General features: G+C 24.3%; 1 protein-coding gene across 3 annotated transcripts in view; it reads right to left on the bottom strand.

Annotated features, from left to right (window-relative positions):
* LOC129610660 (homeobox protein 5-like) overlaps nucleotides 1–21,745 on the bottom strand; it is a 212,377-nt gene that overhangs the window by 106,409 nt on the left and 84,223 nt on the right. For all 3 annotated transcript variants that reach the window (XM_055523300.1, XM_055523298.1, XM_055523299.1), the window contains exon 2: nucleotides 16,704–17,504. In XM_055523300.1, the coding sequence (XP_055379275.1) occupies nucleotides 16,704–17,495 (792 nt within the window). In that variant the 5' untranslated portion in view covers nucleotides 17,496–17,504. The remainder of the gene's footprint in view (nucleotides 1–16,703; nucleotides 17,505–21,745) is intronic.

Genomic DNA, 21,745 nt, shown 5'->3' with positions numbered 1-21,745 from the left:
AACACGATATACATGCAAATTCTGTGAAGTACCGTTACACAAAGGAAGCTGTTTCACCAAATATCATACCAAAAACAATACTAATAATACTTATGTACAACATCTAAAAATTTCAATACAATATATTAATTAGACAAATAATAACCGCAGTTTTAATTCACACACCGAAATAGTTTGATTTCATTAAAAATATCCCGATTTATAGACAAGTTTGAGCAAAAATCGCCCGATGGCAATGTTTTAACATGACTAAAGTAAAAACTTCTTATTAAAAGTTTCATGTTATACGAGTACCAAAAAAATTGAAATTTCGCCTAAATAGCATGTATTCGGCTTAAAATTTCCAATTTGAAAGACATTAAAGATCTCATTAAAAATACATTTCAAGTTTCAAGTTTTTTGCCAGAAAAAAAAACAAAAAAAAAAATTCTTTTTACCAATCAAACTTTAATATTCAAAATAAATACTCTACATATACATATTTCATTTAATTCAAAGTCTTATGTTATCAGCGTCAGCCTACGTAAACAGAAACTGCGAGTACATATAATATGTTATTTACATATATTTACTATAAGTATAACAAATTTTATTTGTATACTCACATAGAAAAACTTAAATATATAAAAGTTAAATTGTACATAATATTATTAATGTAAACACATAGTACATCATATTTTTTAATGTATCATTGATGAGGCTCAGAAGGATGAGATCTCGTTTACAAGAAAAAAAAAAAAGAAAGAAAGATTATATAAGAAAGGAAAAAAAAACAACAGGAAAAACAAACATAATATAAGAAGGTCCTTTTTGATTTTACATTTATGCTACAAACATTGGTATACATATATATATATTTAACATGACAATATATTTGATTGGATGTATATATATAAGTTATCATGTAACTGTAAATAATCAAAAATAAAGAAAAATTAAAAAAAATTCCTGTTTTTCCTCGAAAAAATTCTTTAGACTTAAGAGGAATTTTAAATTATTTTTATAAATAAATGTTACAAAAATATTAAATTTAATAAGGAAAGAAACAACAACACAGATGTAGATGTATAACATAGGATCATAATTGTATTTATATAGCATTTTGATATCCGATCGAAATCTACCCACCTATATATTGTATTGTATTGATATTGTCTAGTCAAACTATGTATATGAATTTGTGTACGTATGAAAATGTTTACTACTACTTTTTAAATTTTTTATTATTAAAGACTGTTTAAAAATTTCAATATTCTTTTTTAAGATTCAGTTGAAGAACTGTTAAATAATGGAACATAAATAAATTTTAACCAGAATTGAAGAGTTATTTTTAAATTTTTACGACTCCAAATATATATTGTTCTCGTACTCATACTCAAACACTGAATTCACTATAAAAATTTAAATCCTAATTAAAGGAGTTTGGCTCAATGTTGTCTAATTATTGGAGTAGCAGGGTCGGCATCAGAATCAAAACTATAAAAATTAATTTTTATGAAATATATAAGCAGAAATCGGAGTTGAAAGCCCTTGATCCGTGTTAAAATTGAAATTAAAATTAAAAATTAGAAATTCGGAATTAGGGTTGAATTTTACAGCTCGATTCGAATTTGTTTCGAATTTAAGCATAAGCCTATGTCTAAATTGGTGTTGATCCGGACCTGGATTTGGGTTTTTGGATTTAAGTTATTGGATTCAATGGCACAAAATAGCGAATAACTAAGTTAATTTTACAGAATAGTTATTAGTATAATATACTTTTGTGTTTTCACGAACTACCTGCGCTATTACTTTCTTGAAATAGCATACAATTTAAATTTCTCAACTTGTATTCCTTTATAATATATAAATAATCTAATTAAGAATTTAATTAATATATTTCATGCACAAAAAAATATATACGTGTATATGTGTTTAATTCTTCAAAAAATATATAGGAAATTTTTTTTTAAAACAAATCCCTAAGCCATTTAATATAACTGAAATTAATTGAAACATTCAAAGAAAAATTCCCCCCTTCCGTTACGTAACAGAATTTTAAAATCAATGAAGAACACTCTTTGTATCTCACTTTGAATAAAAGTGGCCATCAAAATGATACAAGGGATCCAATTTATAAAGCCTAATTCGTACAATAAATATGTATGAATTTTATTATAGAAAAACTAGAACACAATACACAAAAAAAAAAAATATCATTAATGTTAATATTATTAAAATAATTTTTATAAGCTGCTCTCTACCTCATTTCATTTATTCATAACTATAATAAGCCTTTCATATTCTCGGAACATAGAAAGAAAATATCAATAATATTAATAAAAAATATTTTTTTTTGTGAAAATTATAATTTATGAGATTTTGAATGCTCGTATACGGCTTGTATGGTTCGTTGTTGTTTCTATGTACTTTATGCAATGAACATTGGAAAAAGGATAATGTTGTATTTTGTTCTCTCTTTTGTTTTTGTTATTTAAAAATTTTTCAACATTTTATTTTCTTGTTTTTTATTTAACATGTTTAAAAATAAAGAGAACTGCCGAAAAAAATTATTTTTGATAAAATTATTACTTTGTTATTCTTTTTATAATTTTATTATTATTATTTTTTTAAACAAACAATATAAAAAATTTATTTTAAATGACAACAGAAAGGCGAAAATATTCTAGTTTGATTGCAATATTTATGAATTTTTTTTTTTACAAAAAAAAAAGAGAGAGAGAAAGAGAACAATAACACAACAAAAACAATCGTACTGTTAAATATCAAAACAGAGAAAAGAGAAAATGTGATAGGTGAGATTTTAAGAGTAAAAACCAAAAATAAACTCAAAATTTTAAAAAATCTCGATTTCCTTTAAAAAAGAAAATAAACATGAAAATTTAATTCTTTTTTGTTTTGTTATCAAAATTGTGCCATTCAAAACTTTTTGTATATAAAAAAATTTGTTTTTGGTTTTATTTTAACACATAAGAGAAGCAGTCTTAGTACACATACATGGCATATTATCCTTATATTATAAAGGAACTTTTATCAGTAGGAAAAAAGGATGAAAAAAAAAAATAACAATGTCAGTTTATTGATTCTCATTTTCATTGCAAATTAATAATTCATAGGATTTAACAGATTTTCATATACAAATTGTTATTGTTTTGTTTATGTTTTTTTTTTTTTTTGAATTTTTCATTTTATTTCCCAAGGGCTTTCCATGTATGTTGGGATGAAATTTTTTTTTTTTTTATAATATTAATATTGAAAGCTTAAGCTTCATTTCAAGATTAAGTTTGTGATAAACATATTCTGTATTGTATGCATACGTACACATTGTATATACAAGAATGTATTTTAAATTTTTACTTACAATTTAAGATTAAAACAGAAAAAAGTTTACACGTTATGTATGCTAAGTGAGAAATGTAAAATATATTAAATTTTATTAAATATAAATTTAATTTTCATAATATTATTTTATAAATTTTTAATTATAACATGAAATTCAATAATCTAAAATGTAAAAAAATTAATGTCATTGTTTCAAATATTTGATTTTAAAAATTGCATAATTTTAGGGGAAATATACATTAATAAAACAAAATTTTCAACTGATTTCACACTATCTCTTTATTTTTAGCACTTTTCCAAAAAATTTTTTGAAAAAAGTGCTTATTAGTTTCACTCTGTCCGTCCGTCCGTCCGTCCGTCCGTCCGTCCGTCCGTCCGTCCGTGGACACTTTTTTTGTTTACAAAACTTCTACAGCCTTTAAGATAGAAAGCTGAAATTTCATACGTACATAGATCTTCACTAGAAACTTATTTCCGTAGAACAAAATTTTTACCTATCTCCCCCCCTCTAGAAGTTATACCCCCCCAAAACCTTAAAAATGGCCTTTTTTAAATATTTGTTGCAATGAAACCATAACCATTTTTGAAATTTTGCAAACGCAGAAAGGCAGTAGCTTGCTTCCCCTAGCGCGATATACTATAGTTAAACTTTAGAAAAACAAAATGGCCGTTAAAATTTACCGTTATCTAAAGTCCTTTTTTTCCAAATTTTTGATGTCGTTTTTCTTCTAGACCCCCAGCCTGAAGAAGCTTGAAATTTAGGGGTTTTTAGACATTATCAAATAGTTCATTTCGTTAGAAGAAAATTTTTTTCCATCTCCACCCCCTCTCAAGTTATCACCTCTTGAAATTCGTAAAATTTGAATTTTTGACTCCTTATATTTCCGAAACCGCAAGCTTTTCCAAATTTTTATAAACGCAAAAAGCTAACGGTAAATTTCATGAAATTAAAAAATATAAATATTTTTCTTAACTCACACAATTAACCCTTAAAATCGAGCATTATGTTAACCCCATTTTATATTAATTTTTGCTTTATTTCAAACATTTCATATATGCGTCATCCTAAATATATGCAATTCTAGAAATAGTTTTGTATATGAATGAAAATCATTTTAATAGTTTGATAGGTATACATAGACTGTATATAAAAGCAGAATTTTCAGTTGTTGAAGGGAAAAGTGCTACAATACAAACCATTGGTTTGACCCAACTTTATTTTTTATAAAAATAAAGAAATAGTTCAAGCGTAAGAGAAGAGAATTAACAACACTATCACAATAATATTTATAATGTGTTTTTATACTAAATATTTGTACTACATTGTGTACTGAGTGAATACTGAGTGAGTATTACCGGTTTTTTTTTTTCTTTACCTTCCTCACTACTAGAAGGAGCATAGGGCTAGTGTATGATATCATGCTCTAGTTTTATAACGTTATAGAGTTAACTAGGTAGGTGACTAGCTTGCCGTAATTTTATTTATATAAACTATTTAAGTTTATTAATATTTACTGTTTATTTTTCTTAATTTTTTAATATCGAATGTTATGAATATATTATAATATTGAGTATAATTTTTTTATAGTGACTTGCCAGGGTTTGAACCCGAGACCCTTCGGTTAAAGTACCGGTGCCATAACCACTGCACCAATGGGGTCAGATGAGTGTTACCGTACGGACTAGTTATTTTAATAGATTTAGCTTGATATTAATATTTCCCTCTAATTGGGTAATTTAGTAGAATCTTTAAGTATATTTTAAATAGAATTATCAAATCTTTTGCAGTTTCAGTATACAGTATACAAGAGTTTTTAATTGTAATATCATATTTTCTTTAACAAAAGATCAATTTAAATTTTATTTAAATTTTTTAAAGTAACATACAAATTTTAAACTATTAAATTTCTTAAATCATTGAAAATATTATACATAATTATTTAAAAATTATATTCAATTTTGTTTTAAATTAAAATTTAAATAATATATATAGCTATAAGGATAATACTCGTATAATTCATAGTATAGGTTTCCATAAATATGTATGTATATTCTCTCATCTATATTTACATATATCTACAGAGTTAAAATTTAAAAATAATCTTGAAATTTTTTTTTCTTTTATATTACAGTTTCACTTTATACAACTACATGTAAGTTAACGTTACAATATTTATTTATATGCTTGAAAAGATAACTGGAATGATATTCACTATTTTATTGAAAATTTACTATTGAAAAAAAAAAAAAAAGAAAAAAAAAAGGAAATTTTCATGTTACTGTTATAAATGTAAATCCAGTTTTCAAGGATTTTTGAAAGTGAATAAGAATAAACCGAGTATGTATATATAGAATTTTTACCCAAAATTGTATTTTGGCTGTATGCCAAAATAAGTAAAAACAAATCAGGTTAGGGTATATGTAATGAAAAATTCAATATAGATTTTTTTTTTTTAGAAATATGTAAATATGAGTATGTGTATGTGAGCTGTATTCATATAAGTACCTATTTGTTTGAGAAACAGCATAAAAAAATAATCCCATTTTGGGTTTTAAGATAAAAAAATTTGCCATATAGTCAATTCTGATTTAAACGAATGTTTCTTTAAATACTGTGAAAGAAAAGAATTTCAAAAAATTTTGTTTTTCTTTGCACATATTAAAATCTATTGATGCATGAAATTCTGATTTTTACTCAATGTGCATACGTTTGTATATTATATTTTAGTATATTAATCAATACCATATTGCAATATATTTCTTTGGATGATATTCGGATTTTTTCAACCATAAATTTTCGTTAAAATTTTCTTAAAACAATTTTCAAAAATTTTTGATTTTTCTACTTAAAATCATAAAGTCAATCTTCTAGCTATAGTATAGCGCAATTTCAATTTCATTTTTTTTTTTCTTTAAATTTCTTGTTACTTGTCTCATATTATTTTTTAATTTTGAACAGCCGTTACCCATGTACGTATTGTGTTATTGTATGTTGTTGCAATGCTTAGTTTTTTAAAACAAAAAATATTTTCAGTTAAAAAATGCTGCCTAAACTTACAAAAAAAAATTCTCTTTAAGGTCACGGTGCAGCCATTGAATAACATGAACTGAATAACACAAAATTACATTTTTCATATGAAATGTGTTCAATAAAAAATCATATTGAGATTGAAACAAAGAAATTTTTGTGTAAAAAATTCAATTCGTAAGAGAATTCATTATACGAGTATACACATTTGAAATTCTAATGAGAATTAAAAAATTTTCAATACGTCAGTGTATAGCATATTTTTTTTATTGTATTTTCAATAATTTTTTTTTGAAATGATTTGTGTATCATTAAGTATTGAGCAAAAATCAAGCCTATAGTTATAATATTTTTTCTTAAATAGCAACGATGTCGGAGAAAAGAATAATGAATTTAATTCTTCTCTTTTCATATTGTAGTGTTATATTTAAGAGAAATAAAAGAGAAATAAGCAAAATTTATATACATTAATTATTTACTAGGCGACCGTAGTGGTTTATTAGTAAATAGTAACATTATTTATATTGCTAACGTTGTGTTATGTTAAGTTGCATTACGTTGTGTTATGAGACGTACGTTACGTTACGTACTACTTTATATATACAATATACTACAATCAACTGTTATACTACAATCAACTGTTATACTACAATCAACTGTTATACTACAATCAACTGTTATACTACAATCAACTGTTATACTACAATCAACTGTTATACTACAATCAACTGTTATACTACAATCAAATTGTTATAGCAATTTTATACGATTCAAATGGGAATTTCTATTTTCTAAATCTTTTGTACTTATAATTTTAGAAAATTGAAAACTACTTTGTTTTATTATAATCTAATAAATAAATTTCTCTATTGTCACATATGATATTCAACCGACTTCCGACTACTTTTTGGCACAATATATAACAGTAATTTAATTTAGAAAACGTGAACTTTCAATTCAAATACATACACATATATATGGTATGTAAAGAAAATAATTAAAAATTTTTTTCTTATAATTTATTATAGCCATAACAAGAATCAGATCTAAAAATTATAGCTTTTAATAAAGAATTAAGGATGAAAATTTTTTCTTTTTTGAAATTAATATTTTTTTTTTTGAAATTTTTTGTTCTCACATTTAATATGTGAAAATATAATTTATTTTTGTAAAAAAAAATAAATTATATTAGAAATTTCCAGTAATTGAACATTACACCATACAATCAATGAAATTTATTATACAAATTCTGCACTATATTTATACACTTGTGAGTTTGGAATGTACAAAAAAAAAAGGGAAGGAAAGTCAAATAATATGGAAAATATTTTTTATAAGCAATGTCGTTTCTTCCATTATATAAGTGTAAGATTAAAGAAATAACAATAAATTTTGTTAGTTTCTTATAAGAGCGCAAAAAAAAATTAAATAAGGACGAAATTCATTTTAACAGCATCCGAGCAAAACTTGAATATAATAAAAATTTATTTTCTCATAAATAATCGTACATTTATTTTTTGCTTTTTTAAATTTTATATAGTTTTGAATTAACTAAAATTTTTTATATGCAAAAAAAAAAAAATGAAAATTAAGTAAATAAATTTCTGGGGAAAAAAATTTTTGATTACTTGTCTTCATAAATTTTTTGGTTGATATTTTGAGATTATTAATTTGCCCGGAGAGGAAAATTAAAATTTTAATGTGGTGTATTCAAAAAAAAATTTTTAAATAATAATCTTAATAGCAAAGACACACAAAGATCATTGAACTGAAGTTTCAAAACAAAACAAAAATACTCTCTGAGAATGAATGTCGTGACCGCCTGTGTCGCTATCTATTTCGGATGTTGAATTTTATAAATACTTATTGTGAATTAAAAATTCCAATTAAGCGTAACGCCATCTGTGTTTTATAATGGAAAGACTTCAAAAGTAAGAAAAGTAAAGAAAGTCTCGGAATCAAAACTAACATAATGTATAATTTTTTTTTTTTAAAATTAGCTTCACCCAAGATCTCAATAAATCGAAGTTTAAGTTTATACTTTTTCTTTAATATAAAATTTTGTATGCATTTGTTTTTGTATTTTGGTCTTTCCAACACGAAAATTTCTGTGATACGAAGAATCATTTCTAGTGAATTAAGCGATTTTGTCTTGGGGAAGTTTTACTACCTACCATCAAATAATGGAATTCTCACATGTAATTCTCATAATAAGAGGATTTAATGCAATAATATAAAATTTGTCTTAAAAATTATCTTCTCTTTTTAATTTAATGCTTCTCTAGAGAATTCCGAATAATGCCAAACATTTCATGCAAGTTATTCTAAAAAAAAAAACTTAATACTGCTAGTTAATATTCATGAAAGAATAGAATTGTTTCTATATTAAATTACATGATAAACAAAATTTTTAAATTCAATCAAAATATTGAAAAAAAATCATTAATAATTCTTGAAATTCGTTCAGAAAAATGAAGGAATATCAGCGTACCTTAACATTTAAATGCATAACCAGTACATAAAGAAAACTTAAATGGAATTTCATTATTATTTATATTTAATCACGCAGTTAGATTAACATTATCACAGTATTATATACTTTCTTATAAGAGCAAAATATTACGCCTAAAATTATGCGTTGTACCATATCAAATCGAAATTATTCCAGTCATTCACTACCTTCAATTTTAATAAAATATAAATGAGACCACCGTATATTTAAAAATATGCATGAGAATTCTCACATTACAAAAAGTATGATCAAAAAATATTGAGCCCATTTCAAGAATGTCTTATTTATAATTAGAAATAATCATTTGGTTTTCATTAAAAATTGTGTGGCATCATCACTTTTTTTTTCTTAAAATAGAAGTGCATAATTTTGTAATAAAGTATTAATTTTTATTAAAATTTAAATTTAATATTTTATATACTAATAGCATTTAGACATGTTTAGAATACTTTTTTCTCTATTTTGTTATTTTTTTGTTGGGGATGAAATAATAAAAATAGAAAATCTTCTTTCTATCCAATTAAAAAAGTAAAAATATTTTGTACAAAATTAACACAATCTACAAAAAATAAGAATGAATGAAAGTATCTATAACACAGAGAAAAAAAAATTAATTTGTACTCAATTTACTTTGTGCTTTTTCTGGATGTTTTGCGTTTCGTGCTGAATTTAATACATTTACCATTTTAAAAGGACGAAATAGAAAAAGGAAACAAATAAGGAAAAATAAACCAAATTATTATTTTTGTTCCTTGTTTTTGTTGCTTGTATTGCCCCTTAATTTTAACCACAATGAATACTGGACTTTCGAAAGGATACTAAGCATCTTACACAGTTTCTCTCCATTTCTTTCCTTATATACATTTTATCTATAAATTTTATTTTTACTTTGTATGAACCGAAAAATATTACGACCGTAAATACCATAAATTTTCATTTTGACTTGAAAAGAAAGGAAAAAAAATTTCATTTTCTCTTTTTTTTTCTTTTCTAATTTTTTTTATCGTTTCCTCTTCAATTCCTTCTCTTTTAATTTCTTTTTGATACTATTTTTCTTATTTTTTTGTTCTTTTAATCCTTGCAATAAATTTGGACAGTTCTATATATTATTTGCCCTAAAGGAATTTCATTTAAAGAATATTAAAATATAATGACATAGGGATTGCAAAAACGTTGAATATACCCAAAATACAAGATTCGATTGACAATAAAAGTGAAAACTTTAACTGCGAAAAAAATTTAATACCAATAAATATGAAATTAAATATGAAAGCATAAATTAATCTATTTAAAAATCGTAATTAAACAATTGAATTAACATAAGAATATCGAAAAATTCGAGCTGAAACAAAGTTAAGAGTTAAAAGAAGAAAATGTTTTTTTTTTTTTCAATGCAACATGTTGCATAATGCAATCATACATGTTGCATTACATACAAGTTGCATACATGTAATGCAACATGTTCGTACTCAATTTAAACTATGATAAATGATTTTTTATAATATTTTAGAACTTAAATAATGTCAATTTACATGATAAATTTCAATTTTTTGATATAATAAAATTGAGTAAATATGACAACGACCAACTCATGGAGAGCTTGTTAATCATACTCATTAATTACAATTTCTGGAATAAAATATGTGAAACAAATTTATTATTGAAGAAATAATTGTTTTGCTATAGGCTTGAACGCATACTAAAACGACTTTCGAAAAACTTCTGCAAATTATTCATTTATATCCAGGTGCAGCTTATGTTTGAACCCGAATGAATTCGACACCGATTACAAAACTAGAAATACACAAATAATTACAACCTATTTGAAATCACATCCGGAAAAATTCAAAATTTTACAGCTTAAGGATGACAATAAATTACATGCATTCGTAAAATACACGTACGCTTTACACATACCAAAATTCAAAGGATCAGACAACCGTAAATATTCTTCATATTGTTTTCATTTAGGAATCTATCTATATATTCCATTCATTAGTAAACTTTTAAACTTTCTAAAACTTTTTGTTAAATTTACGAAAAACTTAACAAGTTTTAATATAAAATTTGCAAAAATAATAAAAAATCGATTGCTAAATTTCGTATATAAAATTCGAATTTAAAGAGGAAAGCATCATCAGTTTTTATGCATGTATTTTTCAATCATCAGTTTTCATGCATGTAGACAATATTTTTTTTGTTTGTTTTGAAGTTTTGTTAGTTTCTTCATTCCATTTTATATGTTAGTTAATTGAATTTTGTTGTTTTCATTCTTATGATGTAGATTAACACGTATATTTTAGTTTCTGTTTGCCATTCTACATTGTCGATGCTGTTCTTAAAAGATTTATTAAAAAAAAGGAAACTTATAAGTAACATAAAACTTTCCCTATTTTTTTTTTTTTTTACTTTTTCATATTTCTAGTTCCACACAATATTCACATATACATATGGTCAAAAGAGTATCCACATATTATGATGTTATGTGAACTGTGCATGCAATCTTTGTACATACCCAATTTTCCATATTAAACTTGGATATATAGGAAATAATTCAAGAAAAAAAATAGACAGAGAGTGAACAAGAACAAACAATACAAGAATATAATAGAAAAGCAGAACGGGTAATTAAGGGTTCGATAGAAATTGATTGGTTATATAGATATTCATTCACATATTCTCTATATGTATTTCTTGACAGAAAAATGAATTGAGAATTGTATATTTGATTATATTGGAACGCCATAATGGATATAACGCATATTACCATATTATGTTCTTGATAAAGATAACACTAGGACATCTAACAACTAAGAAGGAATTGTTTTATTTTTAATGAATGCTATAAAACTATTATCAATACATACGTACAAAGATAATGATCGAAAAACATGAAAAGTACATATTGAAATTGTAAATTCATTTCCTCTTTGCCCTTTAGAACTCCTGCTTTCATCATGTCAATTTTGTATTCTTGGTGACTCGCCTCACATTAATAACAATTATCTTCATTTAGCCTATGTCCAAATTGTGTATACATTAGATATACATTTATTACAGTCATTATAAAATTATATTAATGCCTAAGAATATTCAAAAAAATAGAGAAAAAATATATACATATTTGAGTTTGTATACATTAACCGATTTAATACTACTTTTTCTTGCATCCCAATACCGTATATAATGTAATGTTCGAAAATTACCCTTTACAAAACAGAAAAAAAAATATTAATGATTATTTTAACTATTTAGCCATAAAACAAGTGTAAAATATTTTGGTACATTGAGCAAAAATACAACAAAGTAATAAAGAGAAAAAAAACTGTAAGGAGAAAAATATTTTTTTTTTTTTTTAAATAAAATTCAGTTTTTTATGACTCTTATAATGGTTGTTAATAACATTAATTTTCTCCTATTAATACTGTTACTGCTGCTGCTACTACTGTTACTACAATTACTACTCGACATACCAATAGCAGTAGTAATACGATCTTTGTCAAACATTAAAAATGATAGAAGAGGAGAGGAGGGAAGAGAATTTTATCTCTTAAGACTATAAATTTTTGAATTTTATTCCCTAGTAATATTGCAGTATAAATGTACGTACAGTGATAACATAAATGGAATGGGATAATATTGGTGAATCAAATGATTATATGCTATCTTTGATGAGAAAAAATTGGGTCCATTTGATTCTTCTCTAAAAAAAAAATATAAAAACAAAATTGTATTTAATGGGAAAAAAGGACTAATTTTTAACATTAAATTCTCTCTTTCTTATTTTTTAGTTGCCTTTTCTCTTGTTTTTCCTTGTAAATAACTTAATTCACTCTGTAGACTATATTGTATATAAGGAAAGAAATGTAAAATAAAATAAAAATGTTGAAAGATGTTAGGAAAGAAGTTGGGGGTAGTGAATTAATTTAATTTTTTTCTTAATATAATAAAATAAAATAAAATTTAAAGATTAAAGGTGTGCTGAAAGAAAAAACCAAAGTATATAACACTGTAAAAGGAAAAATATTCTCTTTAATTAAGGAACTTTCCTTCAAGAAAAAAAATCCTTCAAGATTCTCTCTTGATTATATAAAATTTTTCATTTCAAAGCTTGCCATCTTAATAATCATTTCCGTTTTTTTTTCCTTCTTCGTTTTGTTGAAAAAAAAAAACCAAAATTTGTTAGGGAATGTAATATTGAGCATCTTTACTAAAAAGGAATTCTGATTGTATTCTAGTGCTTTCAAAAAAATAATTGGCTCAATTAGTTTTTGTTTATAACAAAATTTTTAAAAAAAATTCATGGCTAAAGCTATTTTTGCATTTGCTTAGCCTTTTTGCTAGGCTGTGACATACATAGGTTTCTATTACAAATTTAAGTAATTTATTTTACTGCCTAGCAGTGAATCAAGGTGTAACGAAAACCATTGACCGACCTCTAAAATTGAAGAAAACCAATGTAAGAACTATAAAAATAGAGTCAAAATAAATTAAAATGCACATATGTATACAGAAATGATGTTCTTTTAAAATCCTAAGCAAAAGCTACATAAGTCAAATTTTACCATAATTGAGTTTATTTTAAATTCTACACTTTAATATTAATATTCTAACAAAATTTTATTAAAGTCAATTTAATTACTTGCCAATTTATGGGGAAAATTTTTAAAAGAGTGTCTGTTTATTCTGAATTTATTTATTAACTTTAAATGCATATAATGATAAAAATTCCTTTAATTCATAACAAAACTAAACGATTCAAATTAATTCAAGGATTCTTAATTTAATACACCTATGGATTGAAAAATGGAATCAACATTTTAATAGATGAGGCATAGAAGATAAAAAGACTTCACCTAATACTTTGTAAATTGTTTTTCACAACATTTATATACGTTAATATGAATAATTTATAGGTACACATTGAAATTGAATAATAGTTAAATGATAATGAAAAATAAATAAAATTCAATTAATTAAAATTCTATTTAATTATATTAGTATCAAGAATTTATTATTAAATTAAAATTGAATACTTATATTCTTATAAAACGTGTGTAGAGAGAAAGAGATACGCAAAAGAAAGAATTTAACATTAATCACAACAATATACAGCGACGTTTATTTATCCTTGTGCGAACACAATTAATTTTTATTTATTTATTATATAAATTTTTCTATTAAAAAACTGTTTTATATAGATGGACTTTAAATAATTTTCAAACTAATAATAATTAACAAAAAAAAACGAAAATTCTTGGAATAGAAATCATTAATCTAATTTTGGTATTAATTACAAGTAAATAATTTTTTTTTCCTTTATTCTCTCTATTTTCTAGTAATTTATATTCAAGGTTATTTCTTAAAATTCAAGGATACACCAAAGAGAAATTACAATTTTATATATAATAAAATTAAAAGAATGAACATATATGTATATGTACAATAAAGCGTTCATTCGATTTTCATTTGAATTTTAAAAAAATAGAAAATGTTGCGTTAATAACTAAAAATAAAAAAGAAATTTGTCAGAGTAAGGAAATTTTATAAAATTAATCAATTTGTATAACAGAATTTTACTAAATTTAAATTTAAATGAAAATTAAAGGCTGAAAAATAATATTGGTCTCCTTTTTCCTTCTTTTGAATACAGGAACTTTTATATTGTAGTACTGTTAAATGCAGAATTAAGAATGCTTCAAAATATAGAATTTTACACAATTCGTTATAATTACAAACAAGTAATTCTCAAAAACTCTATAAAATTTTAAAATTTATTTAGGAATTACCAAGTGAGTTTAACGTCCTGACTTAAGTATTTCTAAAAGATTTTTTATACTTTTTCACATCAACGCGTAGTGCATTTTGTTGAAAATTCTTATATTTAAGAATTTCATTCAATACTAGCTCTAAATTTTGATTAAATTTCATAGATATTGCTTATTAACTTTTGTTTAAAAAATTATATTTAATGTTTAATCCCCAAGAGCTATGAAGCGCATTTGCATCGCATCTAATAACGAGAGGTAGTCTCTCCTTTTTGCAGTAATCTATCGGCCTGTATAATTCCAGTGGTGGCACTTGGACCACGTTTCCTGCGAAATAGGCCGACACTAGAACTATCTTCAGAATTTTCCGTCAGAGGAATCTGACGGGTGTCATGAATTCTAAAAGTAGAATATATTTAATATTTTTCTTATATGTCCCAGATCCTTCGCATGATCCGTCGACAATCGCCTAATTAAAGTGGGTGAGGTCCACCTGGCTGAACATCACCCCGGGGTATACCCTAGGTAACATAGCCCCTGGTACGTACCGTCTTAATGACACCGGCTTAGCTGAGGTGAGGATGCTAGCTCTCGTTTCACTCTGCATAACCGTTCTTCTTCTTTTTCCCTCTTCTTTTTGCGAATTCAGTGACTTTCAGTAATATATTATAAAACAAAACTTTAATATAAAAAGAATTACCCATGTATTCATAATATTCAATATTGAATACCAACAAAAATTAACAATAATTTTATCAATAACCTTTAATAGTTAATATAAAGAAAAAATTACGGCAGGCTAGGCACCCGCTTAATTAACTTTCAATAAGTCAACTAATTACTAATATAAAACTACTGAAAACAACACTAAACTCATCGAAACCGAAGCCAACCACGACATGCTGCTACTTTATGATTGGATGAAACGCCACAAATTGACGATAAACATAACAAAATCGAAGTACATGCTAATAAAAGGAAAAAATGTTGGTTTAAATATTACTTATAATAATAGTCAAATCGACAGAGTTGTTTCATTCAAATATCTGGGTATTATAATTGATGACGAGTTATCTTGGAATCAACATGTCGAAAGTTTGGCTAAAAAGACGGGAAGGATTGCTGGTATCTTTAGGAAAATATCTAGCAGGGTTCCTGAGAGGCTGAAGATTTCTGTTTACCATAGCCTTTTCCACAGTGTTATTACTTATGGAATTTTAGTATGGGGTAACACATTTTTGAAAAATTTAGAGGTTGTTCAGCGAATCCAAAATTCATAAAACACACAATCTTCTAAAATTAATGGACTCTAAAGAGCTAGCTCAAACAATGCATATTCAAAAAATACTAAACAAAAATATAAAATCCAATACGCAGCTTGTCCTCAACAGCAATTTTCATAATTATAGTACCAGAACGGCATCTCACATGCGCAGTCATTCAGTGAATAATCTAAATGGACTTGAGCCAGTCATTAACTCAGCTGTCAAATCTTACAATAGGTAATACACTAAAAAAATCTTCAATAGGAGTATTGAAAAATGCTTTGAAAAAACAATACTTAGAAAAATATTAATTATGTCATTGTCACTTATTGTAAATATCTTTAAAATCAATTAATCTTTTGTTTTTTTTCTAAATATTTAAGTATTTGATGTTTTTTTTTGAATTCTGTTTAGTTTTTTAATTTTTAATTTTTGCTTTTTACAATTTGAATCTTTATTTTTACGTTTTTAATGTAATTGTTTAATTTTTTATTACATTAATTTTAATCTTTTTATATTACATATAATGTAGTTATGTTGTCTTTTTTTTATATTCTTTTTTCGAGTGTTGAATGGCTTATCCTGCGATATTATTATATTATCAATTTAGGCTAATTTTTACTAAAAAAATTTGTAAATTTCTGAATTATATACTCTATTTGAGCTTAAAGCTCTTTTGAGAAATTATTGAAATAAATAAAAATAAAAAATAAAATAAAAGTCAAATGGTAGATCCAAATGAACCTATACTACAATATTAAAATTTATTTTAAAAATGTTTAACTCACCTGTTTTGCACAAAGTACATTCAAATTTTCTAGGAATATATCATTTGTATTATTATTATCCCCCAATATAATATTATTAGAATTCGCTAATTTTTTATTACCGTTATTAATGAGTTGTTGCTGGTTATCATTTAAACGATTTAAATTATTTAATATGGTTTTTTGATTATTTTGATCATTAACCAATGTATTTTTATATTGTTCTAAATCATCATTAATTATAACATTATTTAATGATAATGAATTTTCATTATTATCTTCATTATTATTATCATTTACATTAATTAAACCGCAATCATAATTAATTGTATAATTATTAAAATAATTATTTAAATTAAAATTATTAATATTATTGAAAGATGAATTAAAATTATTGGTAAACGAATTAAGATTTGTTGTATTATTTGAGCTGATAATTTCATTGCTATTTAAATTTGAATTTAATTCATTTGTTGTTGTATTAATTTGTAAATCATCTATATGACCGTATATTGATGAAAGTTTTTCAACAATTTCTTCTGTATTACCATTTAAATTTGTTGTAATTGATGTATTATTAATATTAGAATTTAATGTTATATTATTACTATTACTGTTACTGTTATTATTATTTATTTGTGTATTTCCTAAATAATTTGATGTTGATATTGGATTATTATTTATATTGTTATTATCACTGTTATTGTTATTATTGATATTTGATGTTATTGTAGAATTATTATCCTGAAACGGATTTGATGCAATTGAATGCTGTTGTGATTGTAACACAAATGGACTGTGTACTATACGCATTTTGATTTACTGAAAATAAAAAAAAGGCAAAAATTAGTAACTCATCCATAATTAAAAAATAAAATAAATTAAATACATAAAAATATTTTAGTTTTAAATAAGACTAAATAATAACTGAAATTCATGATAGTTAAAAACATTTTAATGGGTAATCATTTTTATAAAAATTTTATACAATGTTTTTAATAGTTTGACACAAATCTATTAGATATTAATTGGTCATATTCACTCAAATTCACTCAAGATCCTTACTCCTATTTACTCTTAATTTCCTGCACACGAAAAATTCAAAATGAAATTAATTTGAGAAAATATTTTTTAAAACAAAATTATTAACACTTTTCGTTTAACTTTAAATTTGCAATTACACGATTATTTTAACATAATTTTCTAAAATAAAAATCCTAAATACCCTCCAAACAATGTTCCTAATTACTTTCGAATATCCTTAATGTCGATCTTTCATATTCCATTTCTTCTAATTCCACTATCATTCTCTGATTAATCAAAATAAATATTTTTCCTCAAGGGCTTAAAGTTTTTAATAACCAAATTTAAAATTTCATCATAAATTTAATCAGAATAAAAGCCGCAGACTTCCGTTTTTTCTTATATACATATATAGAAAATTTTCCACTTATGTATACAAAATTTTTACTCATAAAAGAATTCCACATGTATAGCACAATGTACTCCTGAATATATAAAGATATAATGTGCAAAAAGGATAAAAATAATTATAAATTAATAAGTTTTTAGTTTTTATATTAAAATTTTAAGAGAGAAAACAGCAAAAAATGCAAATTTAAAGATTAAAATTTCAAAATATTTTGCTATTTAAATAATTTAAATATTAAATACTTTCATATTCCATTATTACTTCTTTAGAGTATAGTTTTTGTAGTCAAAATTCATTAGGGACTTAAGAGAGCACATACAAATTAAAATTAAAAAAATATAGCAAATAGAAGATTCGCTGTAATTATATAAACCTTGTTTGAGAGGAGGGGAAAGGGTGACGAATATTAATTAAAAAAAAATTAACAAGGAAAATCTAAGTGTAAAAATTTATAGTAATGCGGTTAACCTGGTGAGTCCTCCCATGGCAATTACTATTCTCATGACAGTTTATGCTTTGCTACTGTTTATAGTTTATGCATAGTTTAAAATTTTTGTTTTGCTAACACAACATACACAAAACATGGTTATAATTCATGCCAAAGCTTTTGCCTGTTATCAGGAAATAAAAAAAGAAACAGAAGTAAAAAAAAAAAATTTATGACGGTTTTTATTTTTCTTATTTTTTTTGCTCACCTTCGCGTGAATTGCGGTTGAAATTTTGAATTCTTGCGTTAAATAAACTTATATAATAATTTGTATCATATCGTACTTATATACCGTATTTACTTATGCATGTACATAAGGAAATATAAAATATTAATGGAATGTCCTTAAAGAATTAATTAAGAAGGTTGAAATTCTTTTGCCGCACATATACCGGGTAAACGTATTTAAAAGTTGTTATATATGTATGTAGGTACGCATAAGTGCGTGTGTATGGTAAATTGTGAAAAGAAAAGATTATAAAATTAGTTTAGTACGCCTTTAAGTGTAAGTGGCATTTAAATATAGTTTTAATTAAATTAAAGTTTACTTGTTTACTCAACAACCTTGACTGACTTTCTTCTTGTTGTTGTTTTTATTATTTTATTTTTAAAACGTGCTATCATGCATCGAGATTTCTGTATATACAGAGATCAGGTGTCATTAGCAATATAAAAAGCAATTATTTTTTAAGTTGATGAAAATTTGTTCTTTTCTTTTTTTTAATACTTTTTTGATTTCATTTTAAGTTTTGGTTTTTAAATTAAATTTGTTTATTCAATTTCTTTTAACTTTCTACGTCAATCTTGTTATGATTTTCCTTTTCAATACAACAATTTTATTTGCAAAGTAATATGGAAGTTTTGATTTTAATTAAACAAATTGAGATTAAATCTAATATGCAAACGGAAGTAGTTTTCGATAGATCTCCGTAAATTGCTATAAAATTAGTACAGAATTAACAAAAATGCCAAAAGCCCGTAAATTTATTGTTTAGAATAATTTATGAATTTTATATAAAATTTTAATGTATAGGAGACCCGATTTTAATGTATAGGAGTCCTTTTCAAGAGGACCATCGAGAGACAGTCGCTAATAACATTTAAATCTGAACGTGTAACGTGGATTGTTCTCTTCCCGATTTGGTCTTGAGAGAGGCTTAAATTTATTGAAGAAAGAAGGGTCGTTTCAGTGGTCGACTGTGGCCCACGCCGGTCAATCATTCAGGACGCCCAGAATTATCTTCTCAGCACCCCAAAGCAAAGCTTCGGTCTAATAAATAGGGTCGCCGCTCTTCTCCTAGGAAAGCTATCAGACGGAAAGGGTCCAAAAACGCCCCTATTCCTGATTCCTTCTGACAATGTCAGTTACATGATTGAAGTCAAAGAATAACATCATTTCTTAAGAATTAAATTCGAAATTAAATTATTTAATTTCGAATTAGTTTTACTAGTTTTAAATAAATCAATTAGATTTTTAAGGTTATAATTTTTATATTCTATATTTCTATTCTATTTTGTCTACAAAATATATTTAAATATTTGTAAAAATATTTTGAATTTATAATAGTAATAGATAATTAATATCATTAGGATTTTCAAGCAAATCCGAGAATGCCACACCACATATCATCCCAAGTGAATCAATTGCCAATGCTTCACCTAAAATTCCTCAATAAACACAATACATATATACAATTAAATCTAAATACTTAAAGTAAATGTACCCACAAAATTTTATAATATTTAAAGTGTAATATCATTGAAATAATATAAATATAATAGGGCTCACGTAATGAGATGTGACAATAATTATAAATTGTGATTAAGGCTAAAAATAATCGTTTTTCACTAAATTTCAAATACATTTATTAAAATAAAAATACAAATATATAAAATAGAATTAAATTATACTATATGCATATTTAATTTTAATAATTTAATAGAATCCCCTTGAAAATCAAAAGTACAAAATATATGAATATATTTAAAATTTAATTAAAAAACAGTATATACACATATACATACATTTACATAAGTATTTAATATTAATTCCACTCATAAAACAGATTCATGAATTCAACATTTTATTTAGAACTATTAAAACACTAGATTATCATTCATATAATTTACATACATATATATATATATATGTATAAATGAATAAAGCTTGAAAGTTTTTCACGATTGAATAGGAATTTTCTCTTTTTTATACTACTTATATTATTACACTATGAAATTTTTGTGTGAAAATTATGGAAATTATGGAAAATTTTCCTCTTGATAATAATTATCGCAATTATTCCTATGTTTCTTATATATAGTAAATGTTATAATAGTAAAATAGAAAATATCAAAATTTTCATTTATACAAGCAAAATATTATATAAAAAATCTATTATACATCTTAAAAAAAATTTGTAATTAAAAATGATTTCTTGAGTTAAGGAATTTGCAATCACAGCAATGAAAATATTACAGTAACAGTAAATTATATATAGTATGTATAACAGTTAAAAAAATTGCATTCTACATAATTATTAATATTATGTGATTTGTACACTTTGTATATATGTTATATATAATAATGCTTTTAATTATTGTAATCTTAAAAGGATAAGGAGAAATGCAAATAAAATATAAGAGAAACGAAAAAAAAAAAAAATCAGGATTTTTTTCATGACAAATGGAAATTTATGCGCGTTTCAGTTATCTAGGACTTTTTATCTAGGATTATTTGAATATTTCTTTTTTTTTTTAATGAAAAGCAAAAAAATAAATTAAATATTCATTCAGTCAACATTTTTTTCTCATTTTTGATTTAATTATAAAATCTAATTGCAATTTTCAATTCCATTGTAGCAGATATTACCATTTGTTTTTTAAATCTTTACTATTAATCTTTACTAATTCCAAATTTCAATTAAAAAGTACTCTATTTTGTACAATTTAGCCAGAAAATGCATTTAAAGACTTTCAATAATTTTTTACATAAGAAAATTTCATTCTTATTTCAGTAGAGCATTGCTTTAGTTAGTATTTTGAAAATTTCGCTCAAAAAAGTCAGGCCGAACAGTTAAGGCCGAAAACGCGTTTCAGCCTTAACTGTTCCGAAGGTTTTCATTTGGCATTTTTTGAAAATTCTAA

This window comes from Condylostylus longicornis, unplaced genomic scaffold, assembly GCF_029603195.1.
Source record: "Condylostylus longicornis isolate FDR11 unplaced genomic scaffold, ASM2960319v2 ptg000046l, whole genome shotgun sequence".
NCBI classification, from domain to species: domain Eukaryota; kingdom Metazoa; phylum Arthropoda; class Insecta; order Diptera; family Dolichopodidae; genus Condylostylus; species Condylostylus longicornis.
The sequence above is the reverse complement of the archived record's forward strand: the minus strand, read 5'-3'. Positions and strand labels throughout refer to the sequence as shown.